Here is a 23,311-nt window from a genome sequence, read left to right as displayed (position 1 = left end):
GAAGCTGATGCTTGTTACAGTAAGTAACAGAAACTGCTTTGGAGACTCAGTAACTGAGTCATAATGTAACTGACACTCATATGTTTGCTTTTCCCACAAATAAAGTAGAGGCACTGAGCCACTATATGAACTTGAATATGAACAGTGATCACAAACAAGAAAAGACAATGCCTTACGTTTGCAAATGATTAACAGATCTGTGTTGTTAAAAGCTACCATAAATATAAAGTGAAAATTGTGCTTGCTATGGATTATCAGCGTGGTAATAAAAAGGTAAAGATTGGAAGATCAATGGTTTGTCTGAAAAAAATTGAGTCTTTCAGCTCAAGTATATTTTCACGAAAGGGATTGTCTTTTTGAATCATGTCATTTTAGAGTTTCTATGTTGGACTGAACAGCCTGTATTCATCAGTCAGTTTTTGTGATTTTCTTAGCTCAAAGGTTAGAATGAGTTACTTTATTAATGGTTCATGTATGCATTAGACAAAAGCTAATTTCTTTTAAGAGAAGTAGCATTATATAAGTACATATAAAGTACTCATTAGCCTTTCTAGCTTCTACAAGTCAACATCGGTTTTTTTATCCTTTCATGTGTCTTCAAGTGACAATAAAGGCAGAGGTGCGATCACAGCATCCTGGGCTCTGCAATGCTATTCCCAATTGAAGTGTAACACGCTTTCCTTCTCTGGCACCACTGTTCATCTGCCTCTACCTTTTTCATTTTGATGGTTTCACATCTATGATTTAAGGTTCTACCCTATTGTGTTCAGTCCATAGGCGGGATTTTGTGTTCACTGGCAGTGAAGTTCACTTTCATGTTGTCCTTGAACATCTTCATGGCTTGCCATCATTGTCTGTCTCCTCCCATCAGTTCAGGAACATTGTGGTCTCTTTCTGACACAGGCTTAAAGATGGTATGAATGGTTGACATTATTTAGAGAGGGGTGCTGAATTTGTCAAGGACCTTCCAAAGAATTTCAATTGCCGGGTTGAAGAATATCAACAAAAGGTGAAAGCAACTGTTTCTTGACTCCTCTTGTATCTGTTGGATAATGTGGATCATGTCCGTGATTCTCCAGGCTGGTTGAAATCCATTTTGTGACTCTTGAAGAAGCTCTTCAATAACTAGTGGCTGTTAATTCTGTTTCTGGTTGATGAGTTCACATATATCTTTTTCGTACTCATCAACGCAGTAGTGATGCTTTTGCCTCTGATGTCCAAGGGTCTCAGCTGTGGTCTTACTTCACCGTGGTCATCAAGATACTCCACTTCTCATGAGTGGATGATGATGAAGAAGGAGGCAAAGTCTAAAATAACTTATCCCTAAGTGCAGACAGAAACTGAAGCTGGCTAGTGGATTACATAGGCGGTTGATACTGAATTTCCTGCTGATTTCTGAAACGATGTATAAGGGGTTAACATTGTTCCAGGTTGAACTTTTTGATGATCACTAGGTGATTTACCGAGCAGTTGTCAGCTGACCTCATTCCTCTCCTAAGCTTGACGTCAGAGCAGTCACAGTTTCACATGATAATATAATCGAGTAGATGCCAGAATCTCAGGTGTACTCAAGAGGTCTTACGTTTCTCCTTTAGTTTGTATATGGTGTTCATAATTGTCAAGTTCACCTCCAAGCACCAATCCGGAAGGGAAAGGCTATTTGAGTTGCCATTATCAATGCCTTCCTTCTAAATCATGCTTCCCCAGGTGGTGTAGTTTTACCAATACGAACACTAAATAGACTAGCATTGCTATGTCAACAGATGTGTCTTTCTGTTTAGAAGCAAATGAAAGAAATTTGAATATTTAAACTACCAGGTGTCATGAAATACTTATTTCTGTGCATGTGAAATGAACAAAGTCTATATATAGTTTTTATTTTTATTTGTCTGTACATCTTCTTCAATCAATTATTGTAGAGTCATTTTTATTGTTAGTAATCAATTTAATATTTAAAAGAATAGCAACATTCCACTTATGTTATATGTAGTATATAGTGACTAATAAAATATAAACAATATGTTTACTACAGGAACAGCTGGAAGAACTCCTGGATATCTTATTGGCCAACCAGAGGAGCATTCTTGGGGAGAGACATGCTCATAGGCAGTTTCTTGTACACAGTCTACAAAGTCTAAGGAACCTTGTGTATGATGTCTTTACCAAAGCAACAGCACAGGTGGAAAGTGTATTTGAGGACCTTAATAAGTAAGTTTAAAAAAATGCTAAATTTAGGCTCAACTCCAAAATCAAGCATGATGGAAAGTCTAAATCTAAGCAAATTGCAAAGGAACAAATGTGATTTACTCTTAAACTTGACTATTGCTTCTTTAACTATATAGAGTGATAGTCCTGACTGTTGAATGGTCTAGCAAAGGATATGATCAAATGACCAAAACAAAATTTCTTTTGATTTCTTTACAATTTACATTAACCAATTTCAGAAAAATATATATAAGCACAATATTTACAATTATAAAATGCAAACAAAAATAAGTAGAAAAGATGTTTTCAAAAACAAATAAAAGGAGTAATGTTTTTAAAGGATATTAGGTACTCCTTGACTCCAGTTAACAGGCCAGACACACCAGGAGACAGTCAGGCTGCTTGCAGAGTCCTGCCTGTAGCACATGAGAAGCCACTGCTGACACTTATAGTTCTGGGAGAGTCCACTTGTTCTTCTCAAATGATCTGTAAGATTTCTCTCACTTTTGTGCACATGACATAATTTAAGAAATATGGCATACCACCCAGAGGCAGACCCCATTTGCTCACAATGTCGCTCAGAGAATCTCTCCATTTGTCAGTTTGGATATAGTCCCTGTCTGAATCAATTCCTGTTATTCTTATGCTTCCTTTGCTGTGGTAACCCATCTTCAGAAGATGAGCTCTGATCAAAGTGTACATTTTTATTTGCTATTGTCACAGATATACTTTGCCATTCCTTTTTCATTACCTGATACAGAATTTTTCTTTTTCCTGTTGGAAATGTGTTAAATTTCAGCAGAACTTTGTAGGTAACCATGATTAATTAATTAGGTTTAATTTAACATTTGTGAAGGTAGATATTGAAGAACTCATGATCAACTTGTTCGCTGTGGTTGTTATTTCCTTCACAAACCTGCTTCTTAAAGGGCCATAATTGTCTCTGATATCATAACTAAATGTGTAAGATGTAAATGTGGCAGAGGGGCTTGCAAGTTCTGACTCCTCATTTAGTATTTTACAATAGAAAGGTGCTGGAATAGCAAACATTTTCAACAACAAGAAACCTTACATTTTTAGGGGATTCACCAGCTATGTCTTTATTACTCACTCCAGCATCTTAAATATATTGTTCTTTTGTTGAAATTATAGCAGGAAGCAAATTGAATATAGATTTCAGGAAGAGTGTAATTTGTGGAATATTCAGTCATGGTTTCCATGAGATTTGGTAATCTTTATTATATTAGTTTTATGTAGAAAAACATTTCTTTGTGTTAAAATTATTATTATATGCAACTTTTTTTTACTGTAATGTAAATAGTGCCACACTGCATTCCACTCTGCATTTAAAACAATGAGTCAGTGCAATCTCCTAAACATCCATCATCCATTATCCATCCCGCTATATCCAAACTACAGGGTCATGGGGGTCTGCTGGAGCCAATCCCAGCCAACACAGGGCGCAAGGCAGGAAACAAACCCCGGGCAGGGCACCAGTCCACCGCAGGGCGCACACACACACACAACCCACCAAGCACACACTAGGAACAATTTAGAATCGCCAGTGCACATAACCTGCATGTCTTTGGACTGTGGGAGGAAACCGGAGTACCTGGAGGAAACCCACGCAGACACGGGGAGAACATGCAAACTCCACGCAGGGCGGACCCAGGAAGCGAACCCAGGTCTCCTAACTGCGAGGCAGCAGCGCTACCCACTGCACCACCATGCCACCCATAATCTCCTAAACACATCTATAAATTAAATTATTCTTACGGTATATAGTAATTTCAAAGATTCTAAGGTTTTTATAATGTAACATCAATCATGCTGTATTGTGTACTTAAATTGCAAATGGCCATTATATATTTGCTAGAAAATAAGGACACTTGCCTAATTTTGTATATTATGTTCCCTTCACTCTCTCAGATTTTCTGTCCTTGAATGGGGCTTTTTGGCACCAAAGGCACTAACAGGATCCAGTCTGGCTTGCTTTATTTTCAGAATAGTGCTGCCTAGTCTACTGACATTAGAGACTTCCCAAACACAAAACAGTCAAACAGTCCTTTCCTTGAAAGATATTAGAATACTGAAATATAACATGTCATAATAAAAAATCTTGAAAGGTTGCATAGGCATTCGGAATAATGCAAACAATGTTGGAAGTGTAGGTTCATTCTTTATTTTAATTTTATGCATTCAGGACAAGGTCACAAAAGGAGAAAAAAAGAAAAGAAAAGAAACAAGTAAACAGTGATGATCATAAACCACAATAGTCTGTAGTCCTAAAGACTGTACTGTAATGTGGGTTCCCCCTAAACTACTGATTTATCAATTTTTTTTTTTTACTTCTTTCGGCCGCTCACATTAGGGTTTGCCACAGTGGGTTATCTTTTTCCATCTCTTCCTGTCCTCTGTATCTTTCTCTGTTACACCCATCACCTGCATGTCCCCTTTCACCACATCCATAAACCTTCTCTTAGGCCTTACTCTTTTCCTCTTCCAGGGCAGCTTTATCCCATAGCATCCTTTTCCCAATATACCCAGCATCTCTCCTGTGCACATGTTCAAACCAGTGCAATATCTCCTCTCTGACTTTGTCTCCAAACCGTCCAACCTGAGCTGTTATGATTTTTTTATTTTAGCAGGCACCTATGGTATAGTTGGGCCCCTTTCTTCTTTCTGCCATCATTTTCCTATTCTGTAAACTCTTGTATCTCTCTCTCTCACTTTCTTGTTTAATTAGGACACTTGATTTTTTATAAGCTTACTAAGGGTCAGTTTTAAATATACAGTCGACCCTTGATATACGACCGGCTTGACATGCGAACAACTTGCTTTACGACCAAAATTTTTGTTTTAAATTATGACCAACATCTTGCTTTACAACCCGAATGCGGTCACGTGTATCCGCTTGTGCGATTGTAAACAAACAGCCGAGAGTGTTTGAAAGTGTCAGTTGGAGCCCAGATACATGTGTTTGTGGACGTAATTTCGGTCAGTGCAGTGCTTCATATAATTTATTTCGATAATTTCTAAGGAAGGATGCGAAGGTAAAGAAAGCAATCACAATCAAAACGAAGAAGGAAATTGTGTGGAAATATGAGACTGGCGTTCGTGTGACCGATCTCGCTAATATGTACGGCATGTCGAAATCCACCATCTCGACAATTTTACAAAGAAAAGATTTGTATAAGGAAACTCCTTCCAAACAATAACCACCTTCCATTTCATTCTCCTCCTCCCTTCCTGCAAGCCAAAGATGTCAACTTAAATGGTAAGTACAGTATGAAATTGTTGTTTCTGGTAGGCTAGGCACTTTTTATAACTTTTTCGTTAGTAAATTAGAAAAAGTATTGGTGTTTTTTGGTAAATTATGCACATTATACAAACCTTTTCTATTAAAAAAAGTTAAGTAAGTGTTGCTGTGGGCGGTTCGGAACACATTAAGGGCATTTCCATTGTTTCTTATGGGGAAAAATAGTCTTGACTTACAGCCAACTTGAGTTACAACCAGCCCTCGCGAACGAATTGAGTTCGTAAGTCAGGGGTCCACTGTATATGTGCTTTAGAATAGGTTTGTCACAGTAAAGCTCATGTTATCCCAGTAATGAATAATTTGCCCACATAATGCTTATTTCTTTCACAGAACATGTTTCCTTCACTGAAGATACATATTGAACATTAATTTAATCCTTGCAATGGTCAGATTTCATTTGCAGAATCCAAGATTTCTCAATCTAATATACAGTGTGTTCAAAGAATTGTGCATTTTATCCATGAAAAGTACATTTTGTCAAGTGAGAGCACATTTCATTGTCACATTGTGCACTCACTCTGAGTCTAAGACTCATTCAGTCTGTAACATTGATTACAAATAGTTCTGTTAGCAAAAGGAATTTTGATTTCATGAACAAAATGATAAACTGTATTTTTGTTTTTTCTGCATGTACTGCTATTTTTCTAAAAACAAATAATATTCTCTACAGAATTGTACCAGCAGTGCACCCCCTTTACAGCTTCATTTAACAATGTGAAAAGATCCCTCAAACTTCTTAAATTTAATGTTTTTATTGTCCTTTCTAATCTAACCAGTGCTCTGTAAGTTTTAGTCGTGTTACATTTTCAAAGTAAAAATAAAATGAAAAGTTCAATACATAAACGGTAGGTATAAGAGTCTATAAAAATAAAGTTGAAACACACCAATGTACAAACAATACAGGATACAGTGCAGTGATAAAATTTGACTCTGTCATTTTAATGGATAGCAGTCATACATTCATAACATCCCATTATTAACAATGTATACAGCTTAGGATGTTGATAAAAACTGTTCTTGAACATAATGGTTTGGACATCTACCATAGCCTGTTTATAACTTCTAAAATACAATATTGTGGTGGACTGTGATAACCCTTTGTCTTATATTTGCTGGGTAGTCTAGAGGTAAATTGTAAATAAATATGGCAACATCAAAAAGAAATAGCAGTCCATGAATAGTAATAGTAATCAATAATACATTCCTCATATTGTGCTCTGTAGATGGTCTTCTTTAAGCAATGCTTAATTTTTACATACAGATTAATTATGTAAAACACACAGAAGCAATTCCCACTTGGAGTAGGGATTTGATGGTTAGGATAGTGTATAGGCATGAGAAGAAGGATGAAATGGATTTGAGGTAACTCTGACACTTAACTGATATGGCAGAACTCTCCAGTTGTTGTCCTTCATTAAAATGGATGCAAATTAAGGAATATGCAGCCAAGTTGGGATAATAATAATAATGATAATGCATTTTTTTCATATGATGAAGATATACTTTCCCACTATTTTTGCAAAAAAGTACAGTTACTGTAAGATTAAAAGTAAAACTATTAAAAATATGCCAGATGCTTGTCAATCTTTCATAAGAGATGAACATCACTTTAACTTTTTTTGTCATAAATATATATTATGATCTGTTGGTCAAAGCTTCAGTTGGCTTTCCTAGCATTACACAATTTTGTTCAGATGTATTCATATTCTGTGAACTTCCAGATTGTTCCTCCTCTGGTGGTAAAAGTTCTGTATGCTATGATTAATAACAAAGAAGTAAAGAAGTGACACTTCCAGTGTACTGCTGGTTTTTCCATTAAGACTTGCCACAGATTCTCTTGTGGTTACTTTTGTAGATGGAAAAGCCATGTTTTGTAGAGGCATTTACAACAAACAAAAGGCATGACTCAGTTTACAGAGGAGATTTTCAAAGGGGGAAAAAAATCACTATCAGAGAGTCCCTGAACTTATGGTTGCAAATTTAGAAACTGCTTTGGATGCAGTCTAAATTGAAACTGCTAATATGCTTTAAAATTAGCTATTGTGGTTTAAGATTAGAAATATAATGACAGAACTGTTTAAATAGGGATATTTGATTGTTGTGTGTGGGAGAGAGAGTGGGTTACACTGTATAAAAGAAGCATCTATTGATTCTCAGAATGAAGAGCTGCACTATATGTTTGTGTTTTTTCAAGGAAGGTAGTGAGCGAGAGAGAGAAAGTGACCCTTCATTCAAAGTGAAATGTTACCAAATATGTTATAAAGGAAAAATAGTTAACAGGTCTTCCATACTACTTTCAGAAATTGTTGAGCCAAGCAAACAGTCAGTCAGTCAGTCAGTCATTGTCCAACCCGCTATATCCTAACACGAGATCACGGGGGTCTGCTGGAGCCAATGAAAGCCAACACAGGGTGCAAAGCAGGAACAAATCCCATGCAGCGCTCCAGCCCACCACAGGACACACACCCACACACACACACCCACCCACACACTAAGCACACATTAGGGACAATTTAGCATCGCCAATGCACCTAACCTGCATGACTTTGGACTGTGGGAAAAACCGGAGCACCCGGAGGAAACCCACGCAGACACGAGGAGAACATGCAAATTCCACGCAGGGAGGACCCGGGAAACGAATCCAGGTCTCCTTACTGCGAGGCAGCAGCGCTACCATGCGCAAAGCAAACATAATTTATATATTTGTAAAAATGATTTGGTGGCTCACATACATAATGTTGGAAGGTTTATGGATTTTTGTGATCCAATATTGAATGTCTTTGTCAGGAAATATACGTTAACCTCTAAGATTATTAATTTATTTAAGGAGATAATTAGAGTTAGGAATGACAGTTAATGTGAAGACAATCAGTAGTGAGTATGATTCACATTTTAGGTCACATTTATGTAGAAATTAAGAAAAACCTGTTTAGGATATTCAAACTTTTTAGATCCACTGTTCTGTATGCTGCATGTGCAGTTTCAAGAAGTGAATGAAAGTCAGTAGACAGGAGTATTATTGGCTTCTGGACTGTTCAGTAAATTTAAAAGTTTTTTTTAACATCTGATGCCCTATTTAAGCCACTTGTGAAGAACCTTTTTTCTTAATACTATATAAAAAAAGGTTTCAGTTCAAAATAAAAAAAAAACAATTTTACTTCAACATTCTGTGCAAATTGTAAGACAAGCCAATATTACTGGCAAAAAGTCAATATATACATTTTTTTTTCTTTTGTGTGAAACTATTGATTGAAAGTACTCTATAATGCAGGTAATATTGTTTGTGTGTTTTTTTAAGCAGACAACAAGAGTACTCATAGTATTGTTAATGAGATCATTTTTTAGCAATTAAATTACAAATTTTTATTTGTAATGTAACTTTCATGGAGCATCATCACAAACCGTATTGCACATTAAACAGAAATACATTTCAAACTAATACTGAGTGCAGTGCCTTTTAAATTGATGCCATTAACACTAGAATCCCTGAAGCCTATGAAAAAACTTGTAATCCCAGGCCACCTTAAATTCCCTCACACCTCCTCATCAGCATCTTTTGTTTTACAAATTGTGTTGATCAGCACCGGCAGCAGACAGCCTGCTATCCCATCCCCCACTGACTCCAATTTAATCGTACACAAAGTTCTCTCAGCTCAAGTCTGTTTATCTGGGTGTGAGGTGCCTTGAATTGTATAGGGTAAATAAAATATTGTTATTTGGAACACATACATTTCATGTGTGTTCCATGTCTACAACGATCTGTTTAAATGTTGGATGACAGGAAAAGTGAGGTAAGAAACGTTTTTCATGTTCTACTAACAACTGGCTAAATGCTAACATGAAGTGTATAATGCATGAAGAAGTACATTTGCAATGCCACTCCTTATTCAGGAAAAGATTCCAGTCGTCCCACAGGAGAAAGACTTTCTCAGACTAAGGTCATAAAGCTTATTGAGCCATTTCTGGACTAAGGCAGAACCATAATAACAGTTGTGTAAAGTGTGACAGGAACTTCCACCTGCAGCCAAAGTCATTTGCGCACTGAAATAGCATTGCACATGTACTTTGTCAGCATGCCGTCTTGATCAAACACAGGAAGATCTGCAGTCTACTTGTGACTTTATGCTGTAGGAAGATAAGTAAATAAATCAAGGTAAATAACATTTGATGTGGCTTTTATATAAGTAGCATATAATATATATTTCCCCTCTGGATTGGTGCTTATATATATATGTAAGCCCTGCTGTTTCGTTGAAGGTTATGCATGTGGCAGATTGACTGGCAGGATGACACCCAACCTCTTGCTGCATACAAACGGTGCCATCTTTCGCCTTTACACCTGGTGCAGCTGCATTGTTCTTATGTGTGACTGGACGTTTCTTGTGGGGAGGGCTTCTGTTCTCTTTCTCCATTGTAGAATCCTCATCCTTATCTGAGTTCACCTCTTTTATAGTACATCTTTATTTGAAAACAGCAGTGTCAAATCAGGGGGAACGTGAATGTGACTGTGAAGAAAAAACTGAATAAAAAACTGAGGTTGTTACAGACTCAAATCAAATGTATGTTTTTATTCTATAATAGTAACAATATGAGCAGCTCACTACTCAAAATGGTAATTATGGGACGCGCCTGTAATTGAACCGGCGACTTCTTGATTATGAGTCAGCAGTTCTTACCACTGCACCACCCAAGCGGTGGATATACCCTAACCCGATTTCTTTTTCTTCGGGTATATTCTTGAATAAAAACGCACTTGTTTTGTTATACATGTAGCTTTTGGGAAAGTGTTTATTTGATATTTGGACTTCAGTCTTGACCCATTATACATCCATCCATCCATTTTCCAACCCGCTGAATCCGAACACAGGGTCACGGGGGTCTGCCGGAGCCAATCCCAGCCAACACAGGGCACAAGGCAGGAAACAATCCTGGGCAGGGTGCCAACCCACCGCAGGACACACCCATTATACACTTCATGTCAAAATGTTCCTATTAAGTACTATAACATGAAATAAGTTTCTGTTTTAGGTATGTGTTCAACATTTCTTGCCTCACATTTTTGTCATCCTACTATACATTTACATAGATTATTGTAGACATGGGACACACATGATATGCATATGTTCCAAATAACGATATATTATTTACCCTATACAACTCCAGGTACCTCACACCGAGATAAACAGTCTTGAGCTGGGAGAACTTTTTTGCCCGAGTTGAGCTGCGGCAGTTGGGGGATGGGATTGCAGGCTACTTGCTGCTTATGCTCATTGATACATTTGCAAAAGAAAAGACGCTAATGGAGAGGTGCAAAGGAATTTAAGGTGGCTGGAGATTACGAGTTTTTTCGTAGGCTTCAGGGATTCTAGTGTTAATAGACACTGGAACAGACCGCAGTAAGCTACATCTTAGCATAAAGCTGGAAAACCTACAGAATCCATCCCAAAACAATTAGATGTCAGGTCCTAAATGATCTCATAGACTACTACGATAGGTCAATCAGAAAATTTTCAAATATGAATTTAGAACATAATCACAAAAGTGTTCGTAAGTATCACTGCAGTGTTTTTTTTTCTTTTGCCAAAAATGCTGAAATGTGTTAACTTTAATGTTAAGACTTGTAAATGTCTTACAAATTTAAGATCTTATAAATATTCATCTCACTACTTATGTGTTATTCATACATACCGAAGTGTTAACTTTTTAATTCTGCCAGATGACTTAACACTGTATAGACTACACAAAGAGTGATTATCTAAATGAGAAATTTCAAATTATATGCATTTTTTTAACATGTCTTAAAACCTCATTTTTTATCATTTGCACAGCCTTGCATAGCTTTTTACATTGTATCTTCGAAAGGAGTAATTAGATGGGTGTTTTTTATTCATTAATAAAAGGGTAAAAAAGCTGTAACATCTGTAGTATATAATTGCTCAGGCACAGGCTGAAAAAGTCCAAGGCCTTTCTTCCTGAACGTTAAAGAACATCATAAAATCAATCTTAAGAATGGTTATTTCAGGGTGATGATTGACCTCCAAGGTTATTCCTCTTTGTATTTTTATTTTATTGTAGAATCAATTCTCACCAGCGGCCAGCAGAGCGGCCGTGCGGCGCATGTGTACGGCGCCATTCTCATTCCCTATCACCTTCGCCGTCACTTCCCCTACCTCTTCATATCTTAACTCATTCTTGAGGCAGATTGAAGACTTAAGTGCCAGCTTAAGTGAAAAATTAAGGAAAACGTACTAAGTAATTGCAACACAAACACTGACTTAATCAGTCTTAATGCGAAAAGATGCCGACGAAAGAAGAGAAGAAGCGTGCCGCTTGGGTAGAAAAAAGAAGAGCTGCTTAGGAAGAAGCAAGCACATCAACCTCTGAGCTAACGAATGCTAAACGCACAGAGAAAGAGTATGAAAACTATGAATGCTCAAGTGTATTCACTACATGTGCAGTGCACCATTACTGGTTAATTTATAATTGTTTCTTAAAGCCCGTTGTAACCAAAATAGCCATTAAATTCTTGGTAGTCTGTGCTCCGCAAGTCAGTCGTTAATCGTTACATACTTCTTAAACAGGCTTCCTCTTGCACAGACTGTAGCTACAGGTAAATGGTTGAATTCATTTAAATAAATTATAGACTTAATAATTACAGATTTATAAGATAGTATTACTATGTTCTTTAAAGGGTTTTCAAGAATCTGTTTTGTTAAGGTTGCATCTACCTTTACACTCAATGAGATGCTTTCTGTGTCTGAAAGGACAGGAAATGGGGGTTATAAGTTTGGATTGAGTTAGTACTGCAGCAATAAAGAATTCCAAGCCAGAAGAATTTACATTGCTTTCTGTGTCTCTGACCATCAGCTCAAAAACCCAATACACTATATTTAAAACAAACCAGTGGGCTGTAGCTGAAACCCCATACACCCAGCCTCTTGGAAAGTTGTTACACCCTCTGTAAAGGTTTTCTGCATTGAATACGGAGGTGATTTTGCAATCACTAAGGAGTTTTTATGTACTCTTATATTGTGGCAATGTGCCGTGGATGTACCAACAGTGTCTTCAATGAGCCAATTCAACAGTGTCAAAAGGCAAGTAGTAATGAGCTGTGAGGTGGATGGCTACTCTGTGGTAGCAGGCATCTGGTTCGTGAATACCTGTTGACATCTGAAATTGACTCTCACACAGAGGCTGAAGAACAAGACAATATAATACAGTACATCAGTATACCCGAAGCATAGCGGAAAGCAAGGTGTTGACAGAGCCATATGAAAATTGTGCTTCCACTGTCTTCATGTGAGTTCTCTATATTTAATATAACTAGCTTATTCTTCCAGGACATTTTCTAAGACAATCAGCCTCAATTATAGTGACGTTGAATAATTGGATGTATGAGAAGTACTATGTAACTAAGCACTTTTTTGTGTGCAATATTTGTAGTTTTTGTTTTTTTTACACCAAGGGCTAATATTATTACTGGATCTCACTGGAGCTACTTACTCTTGAACATTCTACATACAACAACAACAACATTTATTTATATAGCACATTTTCATACAAAAAGTAGCTCAAAGTGCTTTACATAATGAAGAAAAGAAAAATAACAGACAAAATACAAAATTAAAATAAGACAACATTAGTTAACATAGAAAAGGAGTAAGGTTCGATGGCCAGGGTGGACAGAAAAAACAAACAAAAAAAAAACTCCAGAAGACTGGAGAAAAAAAAAAAAAATCTGTAGGGGTTCCAGGCCACGAGACCGCCCAGTCCCCTCTGGGCATTCTACCTAACATAAATGAAATAGTCCTCTTTGTAGTTAGGGTTCTCACGGAGTCACTTGATGCTGATGGTCATACAGACTTCTGGCTTTTAATCCATCCATCATTGTTGGAACATCATGGTGCTTTGGGTAGATGGTGGTGGTGCAAGCCACCACCAACAGGACACCGGAAAAGGAAGCAGAAGAGAGAGTAGGGGTTAGTACAGATTTTGAATGAATAGTTATTATAATGAATTGGATATGCAGAGTATCAGGATTAAATTACAGTGAAGTTATGAGAAGGCCATGTTAAAATAATGTGTTTTCAGCAGTTTTTTAAAGTGCTCCACTGTATTAGCCTGGCGAATTCCTACTGGCAGGCTATTCCAGATTTTAGGTGCATAACAGCAGAAGGCCGCCTCACCACTTCTTTTAAGTTTTGCTCTTGGATTTCTAAGGAGACACTCAGTTGAGGATCTGAGGTTACGATTTGGAATATAAGGTGTCAGACATTCCGATATATAAGATGGAGCGAGATTATTTAAGGCTTTATAAACCATAAGCAGAATTTTAAAGACAATTCTGAATGACACAGGTAACCAGTGTAGTGACATCAAAACTGGAGAAATGTGTTCGGATTTTCTTTTCCTGGTAAGGATTCTAGCAGCTGCATTCTGCACTAGTTGCAAACGATTGATGTCTGTTTTGGGTAGTCCTGAGAGGTGTGCGTTACAGTAATCTAGCCGACTGAAAACAAACGCATGAACTAATTTCTCTGCATCTTTCGATGATATAAGAGGTCTAACTTTTGCTATGTTTCTTAGGAGAAAAATGCTGTCCTAGTGATCTGATTAATATGCGATTTAAAATTCAGATTACAATCAATGGTTACCCCTAAGCTTTTTACCTCCGTTTTGACTTTTAATCCTAATGCATCCAGTTTATTTCTAATAGCCTCATTGTATCCATTATTGCCAATCACTAAGATTTCGGTTTTCTCTTTATTTAATTTGAGAAAGTTACTATTCATCCATTCTGAGATACAGGTTAGACATTGTGTTAGCGAATCAAGAGATTCGGGGTCATCAGGTGCTATTGATAAATACAGCTGTGTGTCATCAGCATAGCTGTGGTAGTTCACGTTATGTCCCGAGATAATCTGACCTAATGGAAGCATGTAGATTGAGAAGAGCAGCAGACCCAGGATAGAGTCTTGTGGAACACCGTATAGGATATCATGTGTCTTTGAGTTGTAATTACCACAACTAACAAAGAATTTTCTTCCTGCCAGGTAGGATTCAAACCAATTTAAGACACTGGCAGAGAGGCCCACCCATTGACTAAGGCGATTCTTAAGAATATTATGATCAATGGTGTCAAATGCGGCACTCAGATCTAAGAGGATGAGAACAGATAAATGGCCTCTGTCTGCATTTACCCGCAAGTCATTTACTACTTTAACGAGTGCAGTTTCTGTGCTGTGATTTGTTCTAAACCCTGACTGAAATTTATCAAGAATAGCATGTTTATTGAGATGCTCATTTAACTGTATAATGACTGCCTTCTCTAGAATTTTACTTAAGAAAGGCAGGTTAGAGATGGGTCTATAATTTTCAAGAGCAGAGGGGTCGAGATTATTTTTCTTAAGTAGGGGTTTAACTACCGCAGTCTTAAGACAGTCTGGGAAGACCCCCGTATCTAATGACGAATTTACTATGTCAAGAACATTATCAATAAGCACGCCCGATACTTCTTTGAAAAAATTTGTTGGTATTGGGACAAGGGCACAGGTGGAGGGTTTCATTTGAGAAATTATTTTATGTAAATCAGGTAAATCTATCCTAGTGAAAGAATTTAATTTGTTTATTGTGGAGTACTGGGGTTTAGGAGGATCCTTAGTGTTGGGGAGATATACTATGTTATTTCTAATATCATTAATTTTTTGATTGAAAAATACAGCGATAGCCTCACAGGTTTTACTGGAAGTACTTAGGAGGCATTCCTTTGAGTTACCTGGGTTTAACAGACGATCAATCGTCGAAAATAAGACTCTGGGATTACTAGCATTGTTATTTATAATCTTAGAGAAATAGCAGCGCCTCTCAAGACGGACTGTGTTATTGTATTCTGTTATTTTAACTTTTAATATTTCATAGTCAGTAGTTAGTTTAGTTTTCCTCCATTTACGCTCAGCTCTACGGCATGTTCTCTTTAAATCAGACACTCTTTGGGTCTTCCATGGTATAACAATGCTAGAAAATTTTTCAACTGTCTTTTCAGGTGCAACTAAGTCAACAGCAGCCCTCACTTTAGTATTAAATCTTTCCACCTTACTATTTACATTCTCCTCGCTATTATAGTTGGCACTATAAATGGACTGATTGGTTAGAATGTTTGTAAGTTTTAAAGCTGCTGATGAGTCAAAGAAGCGTTTTTTAACAATATGCTTCTCATGAGTGTTTTCTATCATCATTTCTATATTAAAAAGTAGAAGAAAATGGTCTGATAGACCCGTATCAATGACCTGTTTTATATCAACTTTTAGTCCTTTAGTAATTACTAAGTCTAAAGTATGACCTGCTTTATGTGTAGGCTGATTAACGAGCTGTCTCAAATCAAAAGAGTCCAGGAGGTTCATAAATTCTTTTACTTTTTGGTCACATTGATTATCTATATGAAAATTAAAGTCGCCGACTATTAAGAGTGTGTCATAGTTTGTAATTATGATTGACATCAAGTCAGAGAATTCCTCAAAGAAAGACGCGTTGAATTTTGGAGGTCTATACACGGATAGTACTAGAACGTGAGAATCTCCCTGCATAACAATGGTGAGATACTCAAAGGACTTGAATTTACCAAAACTGACATTTTTACATTTTAACCTGCTTGAGTAAATGTTTGCTAGTCCGCCACCTCTCTTTCCTTGGCGATCAGCACGAGTAAAACTGTAATCCGGAGGCGCAGATTCGATTAAAACAGCTGCGCCATCTGAGCTAAGCCACGTTTCACTTAGTGCAATAAAATCTATTTTTTTATCACTAATAAGATCATTGATAAAAAACGTCTTGTTAGTTAAAGCTCTAATATTTAATAGTGCCATATTTAATGTTTCGGAGGAGCAGAGATGAATACTATGTGCGTTATTGATAAATGGAACAGGAATTAAGTTATTTTTATTAGCGCCGCTATGTGTATATTTTTTGTTTAATCTATAATCTGTTTTTATAGTTTTAATACATTGTTCATCTAAAGTAGTAACTTTAATTAAATTATTGGTGTTTATGCCGTATTGCCTAGATTTTCTATGTGCATTAAGATTGGTTATTACAGTATTTATGTTGTGCACTTTTATGGAAGATTTTATTAAACAATTATCATGACCAAGCACAGGAGTGGCATTTCGGAAGGGGTTAAAAGCAGAGATAGATAGTCAAGACAAACGAATTACCTTGGATATGTTTTCGGAGAGGACCCGGGCGCCGAAGCTGTTCGGATGCAGGCCATCTCGCTTGAAAAAACGCGGTCTTTCCCAAAAGAGGTCCCAGTTGTTGATGAACCCGATGTCTTGATTCTTGCAGAAGCCCTGCAGCCAGTTGTTTAAACCTAGCAGACGACTGTAGTACTCGTTTGATCGTCTGACGAGAGGGAGTGGACCCGAGATGAATATCTTTGCCGATGGGGACCTCTCCTTTGTGTCTTTAATTAATGCAGTGAAGTCTGCCTTGAGGATCTCCGACTGTCGGTCCTTACATAGAGTTGTTCATGAGTAAAACATTCCTGCTGTAGATCAATTCTGATTTTCTTAGTGACTGACTTTGTCTTTTGTTGATGATCAATGTGACATACAGTTCTACAGGAAGCTGTATTATTTTTTTATATTGAAATGGGTTATCATTGATAATAATGGATATTTTGAGTGTTTCCATATGCCCACCTGCCTTACACACTTATGCTTGCTGGATGCATAGTTGGATTACTACAGCTTTTTCTGATTGCTTACACATAATGTCTGAAACTATAGCACATTTTTGCAAGTCTCTACACACAGACCCTGAAAACAATAGCACAAAGTTGAAAAAGACCTCAAAACTCTTAATTTTGCATTTTTAATATGTAATGCTTGGCATTCTTCATATTTCTTCAAAATATATGCACGTAGTCAATAAAACATATTACTATATTATTTTTCCAAAAACAAGTACATTAAACCAGTGTTTGAGCAGGAACATTCTGTATTGTATGCTTCTAGGCAAAGATGCAGAAAATGATACAGAAAAAAAAATGAACAACAAACGGATACAATTAGGCAACATCCTGTCTCTGGCCACAACACCTCATCTACGTCACAAGAAATATTCTCCCTGGCAAGACAGTGAGGAAAGTATATTCGGGACGTATCCACCCCTGGAATGGCCCCGCATCTGTATCTCCACAGGCCTCCTCTAGTGCCCTGAGAAGTGGCACACAACTATATGGCTGGCTATCCTACACCTTCCACCTCCATGATGAGAAGAATTCTTCAAATTGGGTTTGAAAATGGAGAATATGGGGGGAGATACAGCACAGATATTTGTGGATGGTTGAATTTCGGACCATAACAGACCGGTGGAAACTCACATTATTCCAGATGATGACAAACCTGGACTGCTGTGATCCCTTCTGATGGTCATCAGGAATCAGAATGTTGTGTAGGGTGTCAAGAAATGTTATGATGTAGTTGGTATTGTTTGGGCCAAGAATAGCATGGTGATATAAGACCCCATTTTGTCTCGTGGCAGCATATAGAGTAATGTTACCCTCTCACTGTTCTGTAACATTGATAATGGCACAACAGATAAGGCAAGAGCATTATAGAAAACTGTAAACAGATGTGGAGCAGTCAATATTGTATGGTGTAACAATGCACTGTTACAATATACACTAACTATGACAACAATGTCAAAAAATTCTAAGAAAGGCTCACCTGCACAGATTCATAGCATATTTCTTTTACACTGACAGAGTTCCTCCAAAATGGCACTCTGTACAGCTGATTCATTCTGATTTGATGCCATTGAAGCAGATGGGACAATGCTGACATACTGACCCGTCTGATATTACTCAAAGAGGTGGTGTCTGAGAGAATATAATTTTGAAGTTCCCTCAGTCAAATGCTGTTGTTTGCCAAGACCGTATTCACAATTTGCTCCTCCTGCTGTAGGGTAAAGAGCTGGTTTCTTCTGCCATCAAGTGGCCATCTTTCAATTCTGCATAACCATGATGTGAATGGTTAGGGTATAAGATGTTTAGCAACTCGAAATGAAATGTTGTACATTTACTGTGATTTTTGTCTCTAGGCAATAATACATCATAGATCAACAATAAATGTTGTATTAGTACTGTATGTAGTGATGTAAATAAGTATCATAGCACCGTGAAGTCTGTTGGTTACTTAACTGTCTTCATTTCTGAATGTTCAGATGACACTAGACACCAAAAGGCGAAAAAACATTTGGCTGGGCTCTTCCCTCATGCTCAAACCATGGTTGACTACAAGATCAACCTCTCACACCTCTTCCTCTCTGAGCAATATTTGGCTCCATTGTTGTCCAAAGCAAGATAATGAACCTGTTGCTCATGCTCTGCTAAGTGGAGAAATTAGTTGTGAGTGTTCTCACACCTGAGAATGGGTGTAGCCAATTAACCAATGAGTTGCATTTTGATTGGCTATGTGTTCCCCTGAACACACAACATGGTTTCATTTTGTAAACTGTGTGTAATGTATAGAACCGTGTGTAATGTTTTGAATAATGTGTGTTTCAAAATTGGTAACTAAATGGTAGGCAAAAAATGAGCATACATGTATTGTTTTGCAGTCTTGGTAATAAGATTTGGTACATGAGGCGATTTTCTTTGTGATTTTGCCTCAGAAAAGCTGTATTATTATTATTATTATATGCTAATGATTGTCATTTGTTTATATTGTTCACTCAACCTTTACTTTTTGTGCTTTTCGTCAGTTGTACATTCAAGCTTCAGTTTTATTTTTTGACACAATTATAGCCAGATAATTGTGTTCTACTTTAACTTTTAATGCAAAAAGCTATGATGTTTACAAGCTGCATTCTGTGTATTAGTAAACATCTATAAGGAGAACAACCTATTCTTTAGAAAAGTGTACTTTTGTTTTAAGATATGTGACGATGCAGGTTCAGCTCCATGCTCCCATCTTCTATCAAGGAGCCCTGGAACCCAACACCGTCGGTAATGTCACCGATAAGCGAGACAGTGAGGCAATAACATTAGAACAAGGGGATGATGTAACAAAGTACAAAAGTGCTTTTATTTACAGCCAATCAACAAAAACAAATGAGTGTTCAAATAAAGTGCTGTGCATTCAAAGTTCAATAAATCCAATAAATAAATAATCCATTAAAAACGAGTGTCATTGTGGAGGTTAAAATACAAAAACACAATCTTTTAAAACCGAGGTTAAAATGTTGTTCAGGAAGCTGTCTTTTAAAACAGTTACACAAATGACAAGTCCAGTGCTTCTTTTCCATTAGCATCTCACCTGCTTCTCCCATGCGGGTCCAGCAACAGGCGAGACGCTCTCTCTGCAGCTGACCTTCTCTGTGCCTGACTCTACTACTGTCAGTCACCTTTCCGATCCTTGGCTCCGGTCAGCTTCCCCTGACTGTGACTTGGGATTCCACAACGACCAAGGCTCTCACGTTGGGGACACCACGTCCCAAGTCCCGACTCCCGCTGCCTTCCACGGCCTTAAGCGGAGAGTCACTCGTCTCCTGGTCACTCCCGTCCTTCATACTAAACTCTACGGAGTGACCACCTCTACTACTTACCCGGGTGTTGGCCAAACACCCAGGCTGCCTGCTCAGCTGCCGTGAGCCTGCTCTCTCTCGCTTTCCTTCACCGGCTTACTCTCACTCGCACCCTTCCTGCTTCCTTCTGCAACCTCCGTTTCCTTCTCTTTTCTCCTCTAACCGTCTCGGGCTTCTCTATATATAATGGACGTGGCAGCTGTGGCAATCAACAGTTCCCGGGATCAATTACGCTGCGGACCATCCCTCACCTGTGCATTTAGGTGAGACACGTCCACAGCACGAATCCACCCGAAAACCGCTTCAGCCACACTACCACGCCCTTTGCAACGCCGCGAGTGCGGTGATTATTCATTTAAACAAAAAGTGGCCTTTGCTGGTAGAGCTGTGGACCCACAACACCACAAGCCATGCCTGTCATTTCTATTGGGTTTGTCTTAAAAACAATATGTGTCTGATTTTGTGCTTATTTACTGTATACTCTTTGTCATATTTGGTTATTAAATTATGATGTCATGTTCACTTTATATTACATTTCACAACTATTTCATTCCACTTAAGGACCACAACGAAAGCATATACAGTAATGATACTGTTATCAATTGACTTCTTTTCTTTTGACATATGGTGCTTTTCTATAGGCAGCTTTAAGGGTGGGGTTACCTTAGTAGTACTTTATGGTTTCTCATAAAGTGGCTGCCTAAAAAAGAAACACACGAAAAAATATGTCATACATTGCACATGTGCATCTTGAATTTGCTTGTTAATTTCAGAGCCCTGATTAGTTGTACAAATAAGTGCAGTACAGTATTTTTTTTTACTTATTTCAGTGAAGGATTCTTGCCAGAAGATGTTGGAGAGTCTCTCTTTGGGAAAACTACAAATAACCTTCTACAGGTCAAACAAAAATTTGAAGAAGCCTTGAGCCGAGAAAAAAAAACATTACACTGTAATCTTATTAAGAAAAGAAGGAGCCAGATTTATGAAAAGGTAATTGTTTTGGTGTCTAAAAGTAAATGGGCAAATAAAAGCTAATTTACCCATTACCCATATATCACATACAGTATGCCACCTTTCACTGTGATCTTTCCAAATCATAGAAGCTACTGTAAGTCTGGTCCTGGCAAGTTAAACTGTTAATGTACTAGTAGCATTAAGATCTCTTTCTTTCTTTCTGTCTCTCTCTCTCTCTGATCCTTAGCTGGTGACACTGAAGTGGTGGTTGACCATGCAACCAATACGCTGCTGTAGGTGCCGTTGAGTTTCAGATGTTGCTCAAGATACCTTTCCATGCTTTACATTCCATGGGAACTGTCTTTGCCTGATCAAGGTCTTGCAGTACATGTTTGGTCCTAGTTTTCTTGGGTGCAGTTTGTTGTATTCTTCATTGTTTGGGGGACCTCATCCACAGGAGTCGATGTGGTGTGTGGTCTGGGCCCAGTCAGCAGACATGACCAAACCATATGAGCCGCCGCTGCTGGATTTGCTTGTCTACAGTCACTGGTTGCGCACATGCTGTCCGGATGACTTAGTTTGGGATACAAACGCAAACTGAGATATGGAGAATCTGTTGCAGGCATCACATTTGAAATACCTTGAATTGGTCCAGGTCAGATTAAAATAGTGTCCACGTTTCAGATCCATAGAACAGAATCTGCAGTTTGAGTGTGGGTAAGAGACAAATCTTGGTGTTTAGGGTAATGTTGGTCTTCTTTCACAGGCACCACTTGAGTGAGGCAAATGCTACAGTGGTCTGTCTAATCCTACTGTGGATCTCCACGGTTGATGATAATTTCTTCTCTTGGACCAGTGACCCCAGGTACTTGAATTCCTGGGCTTGTTCTATCTGTAGTCCCTTAAGGTGCACAATGGACTGCATTCGTTCCGTCGCTAGAACCATGGTCTTGTCAGTGTTGATCTTTAGGCCGTATGACTGGGTGGTGCTGGTGATAGTGTAGAGAATGTCAGTCGCCTCAGCATTGTTTGCAAATATGGCGCTGTTTTCAGCGAACATCAGGTCTGTCAGAAAATAATCCTCATCATATTGCACTCCACACCTACCCTCCTCATGATTACATCATGAAGGCATCGACCACTGTATCGAATAAGAGTGGGAGACACCACGTCTCTTTGGTGAACTCTGGTCTCAGATAGATTGTTTCAGATCTGTATGTGGCTAGTCAAGCCATTGTATGATGCCTGGAGGATCCTGATGACTTCAGGCAGCACTAGTTCTGTCTTCAGTGTCTTCCATAGTGGATACCGTAAAATGCCAGTTTGAAGTTGATGAAGACAATGGCAGTCCGCGGTTGTCACCTTTTTTGTGGATTGGCTTAATGATTGCTTTCTTCCACACAGATGACACTTGTTCCATACAGCAGATCAGTTGGAGCACTGCATGGAGTCAATGCAGTAGAACGCCTCCTTCAGCTTTAATTGCCTCTGTGGTGACCTGGTCTGCTCCATTGCCTTACCATTTTTCAGCAATTTTACGGCTGCTTTCACTTCTTCAGTTCCTGGTTCACTGGTAGTGAATGGAGTTTCAGGTGGATTAATAGGTGGGCGAGCTGCTGGAGTTCTTGAAAGAATTCCCCCCACCATTGCAATCATTCACTTGGTGATCTCACAAAGGATCCATCCATCTTCCTGATGTTATCATTGGTCAATTTGGTCTTGCCGCTTAACCTTCTGAGAGTGCGGTAAAGGATGCAGTACTCATGTTTGGATGCTGCTTCCTCTAGATTATCTGCCACTTTGTTTCAGTTCTGCTCTCATCTTCGGGTGAACCTCCCAGTTTAGCTGCCGATAGAGTTCACGATTGGTCTTTGCCTGTTTTTGTTTTGCTTCCAGGTCTAGGCACTGGTCTGAGATCCAGGGTTGCTTTCTATGGTGGGCGATGGGGCACAGTGGTTTGGCGCATTCTAGGATGGTTTCAGATCTTTTCTTTTCTGTGGCGTTTACATCGTCCAGTGGCTCCAATGCTGCTAAATAGTTGGAAAAGGCCAGTTGGAATTCTCGCTTTCAGTCAGGGTCCAACAATTGCGACCAATCAATCTTGGCTTGAGGTGATTGTTTGCTCTTGGATCATTGAAGGCATAGCCTCACTGTGGCCTGGACAAGGTAATGGTTGGATCCACAGTCTGGTCCGCTCATGGCGCGTACATCCTGAAGTGATGATTGGAATCATGAACTCATCAAAACGCT

The 23,311-nt window shown here is 38.4% G+C and overlaps 1 protein-coding gene across 2 annotated transcripts in view; it reads left to right on the top strand.

Moving 5' to 3' along the window:
- Positions 1 to 23,311, top strand: part of LOC114652773 (limbin-like) — a 197,653-nt gene that overhangs the window by 114,695 nt on the left and 59,647 nt on the right. For both annotated transcript variants that reach the window (XR_007935127.1, XM_051928206.1), the window contains exons 12-13: positions 2,033 to 2,208; positions 20,938 to 21,097. Coding sequence is in view for 1 of the 2 variants with exons in the window: in XM_051928206.1 (XP_051784166.1) it covers positions 2,033 to 2,208; positions 20,938 to 21,097 (336 nt within the window). In the remaining variant the exon portion in view is untranslated. The remainder of the gene's footprint in view (positions 1 to 2,032; positions 2,209 to 20,937; positions 21,098 to 23,311) is intronic.

This window comes from Erpetoichthys calabaricus, chromosome 5 (assembly GCF_900747795.2).
Source record: "Erpetoichthys calabaricus chromosome 5, fErpCal1.3, whole genome shotgun sequence".
NCBI lineage: Eukaryota > Metazoa > Chordata > Cladistia > Polypteriformes > Polypteridae > Erpetoichthys > Erpetoichthys calabaricus.
The sequence above is the reverse complement of the archived record's forward strand: the minus strand, read 5'-3'. Positions and strand labels throughout refer to the sequence as shown.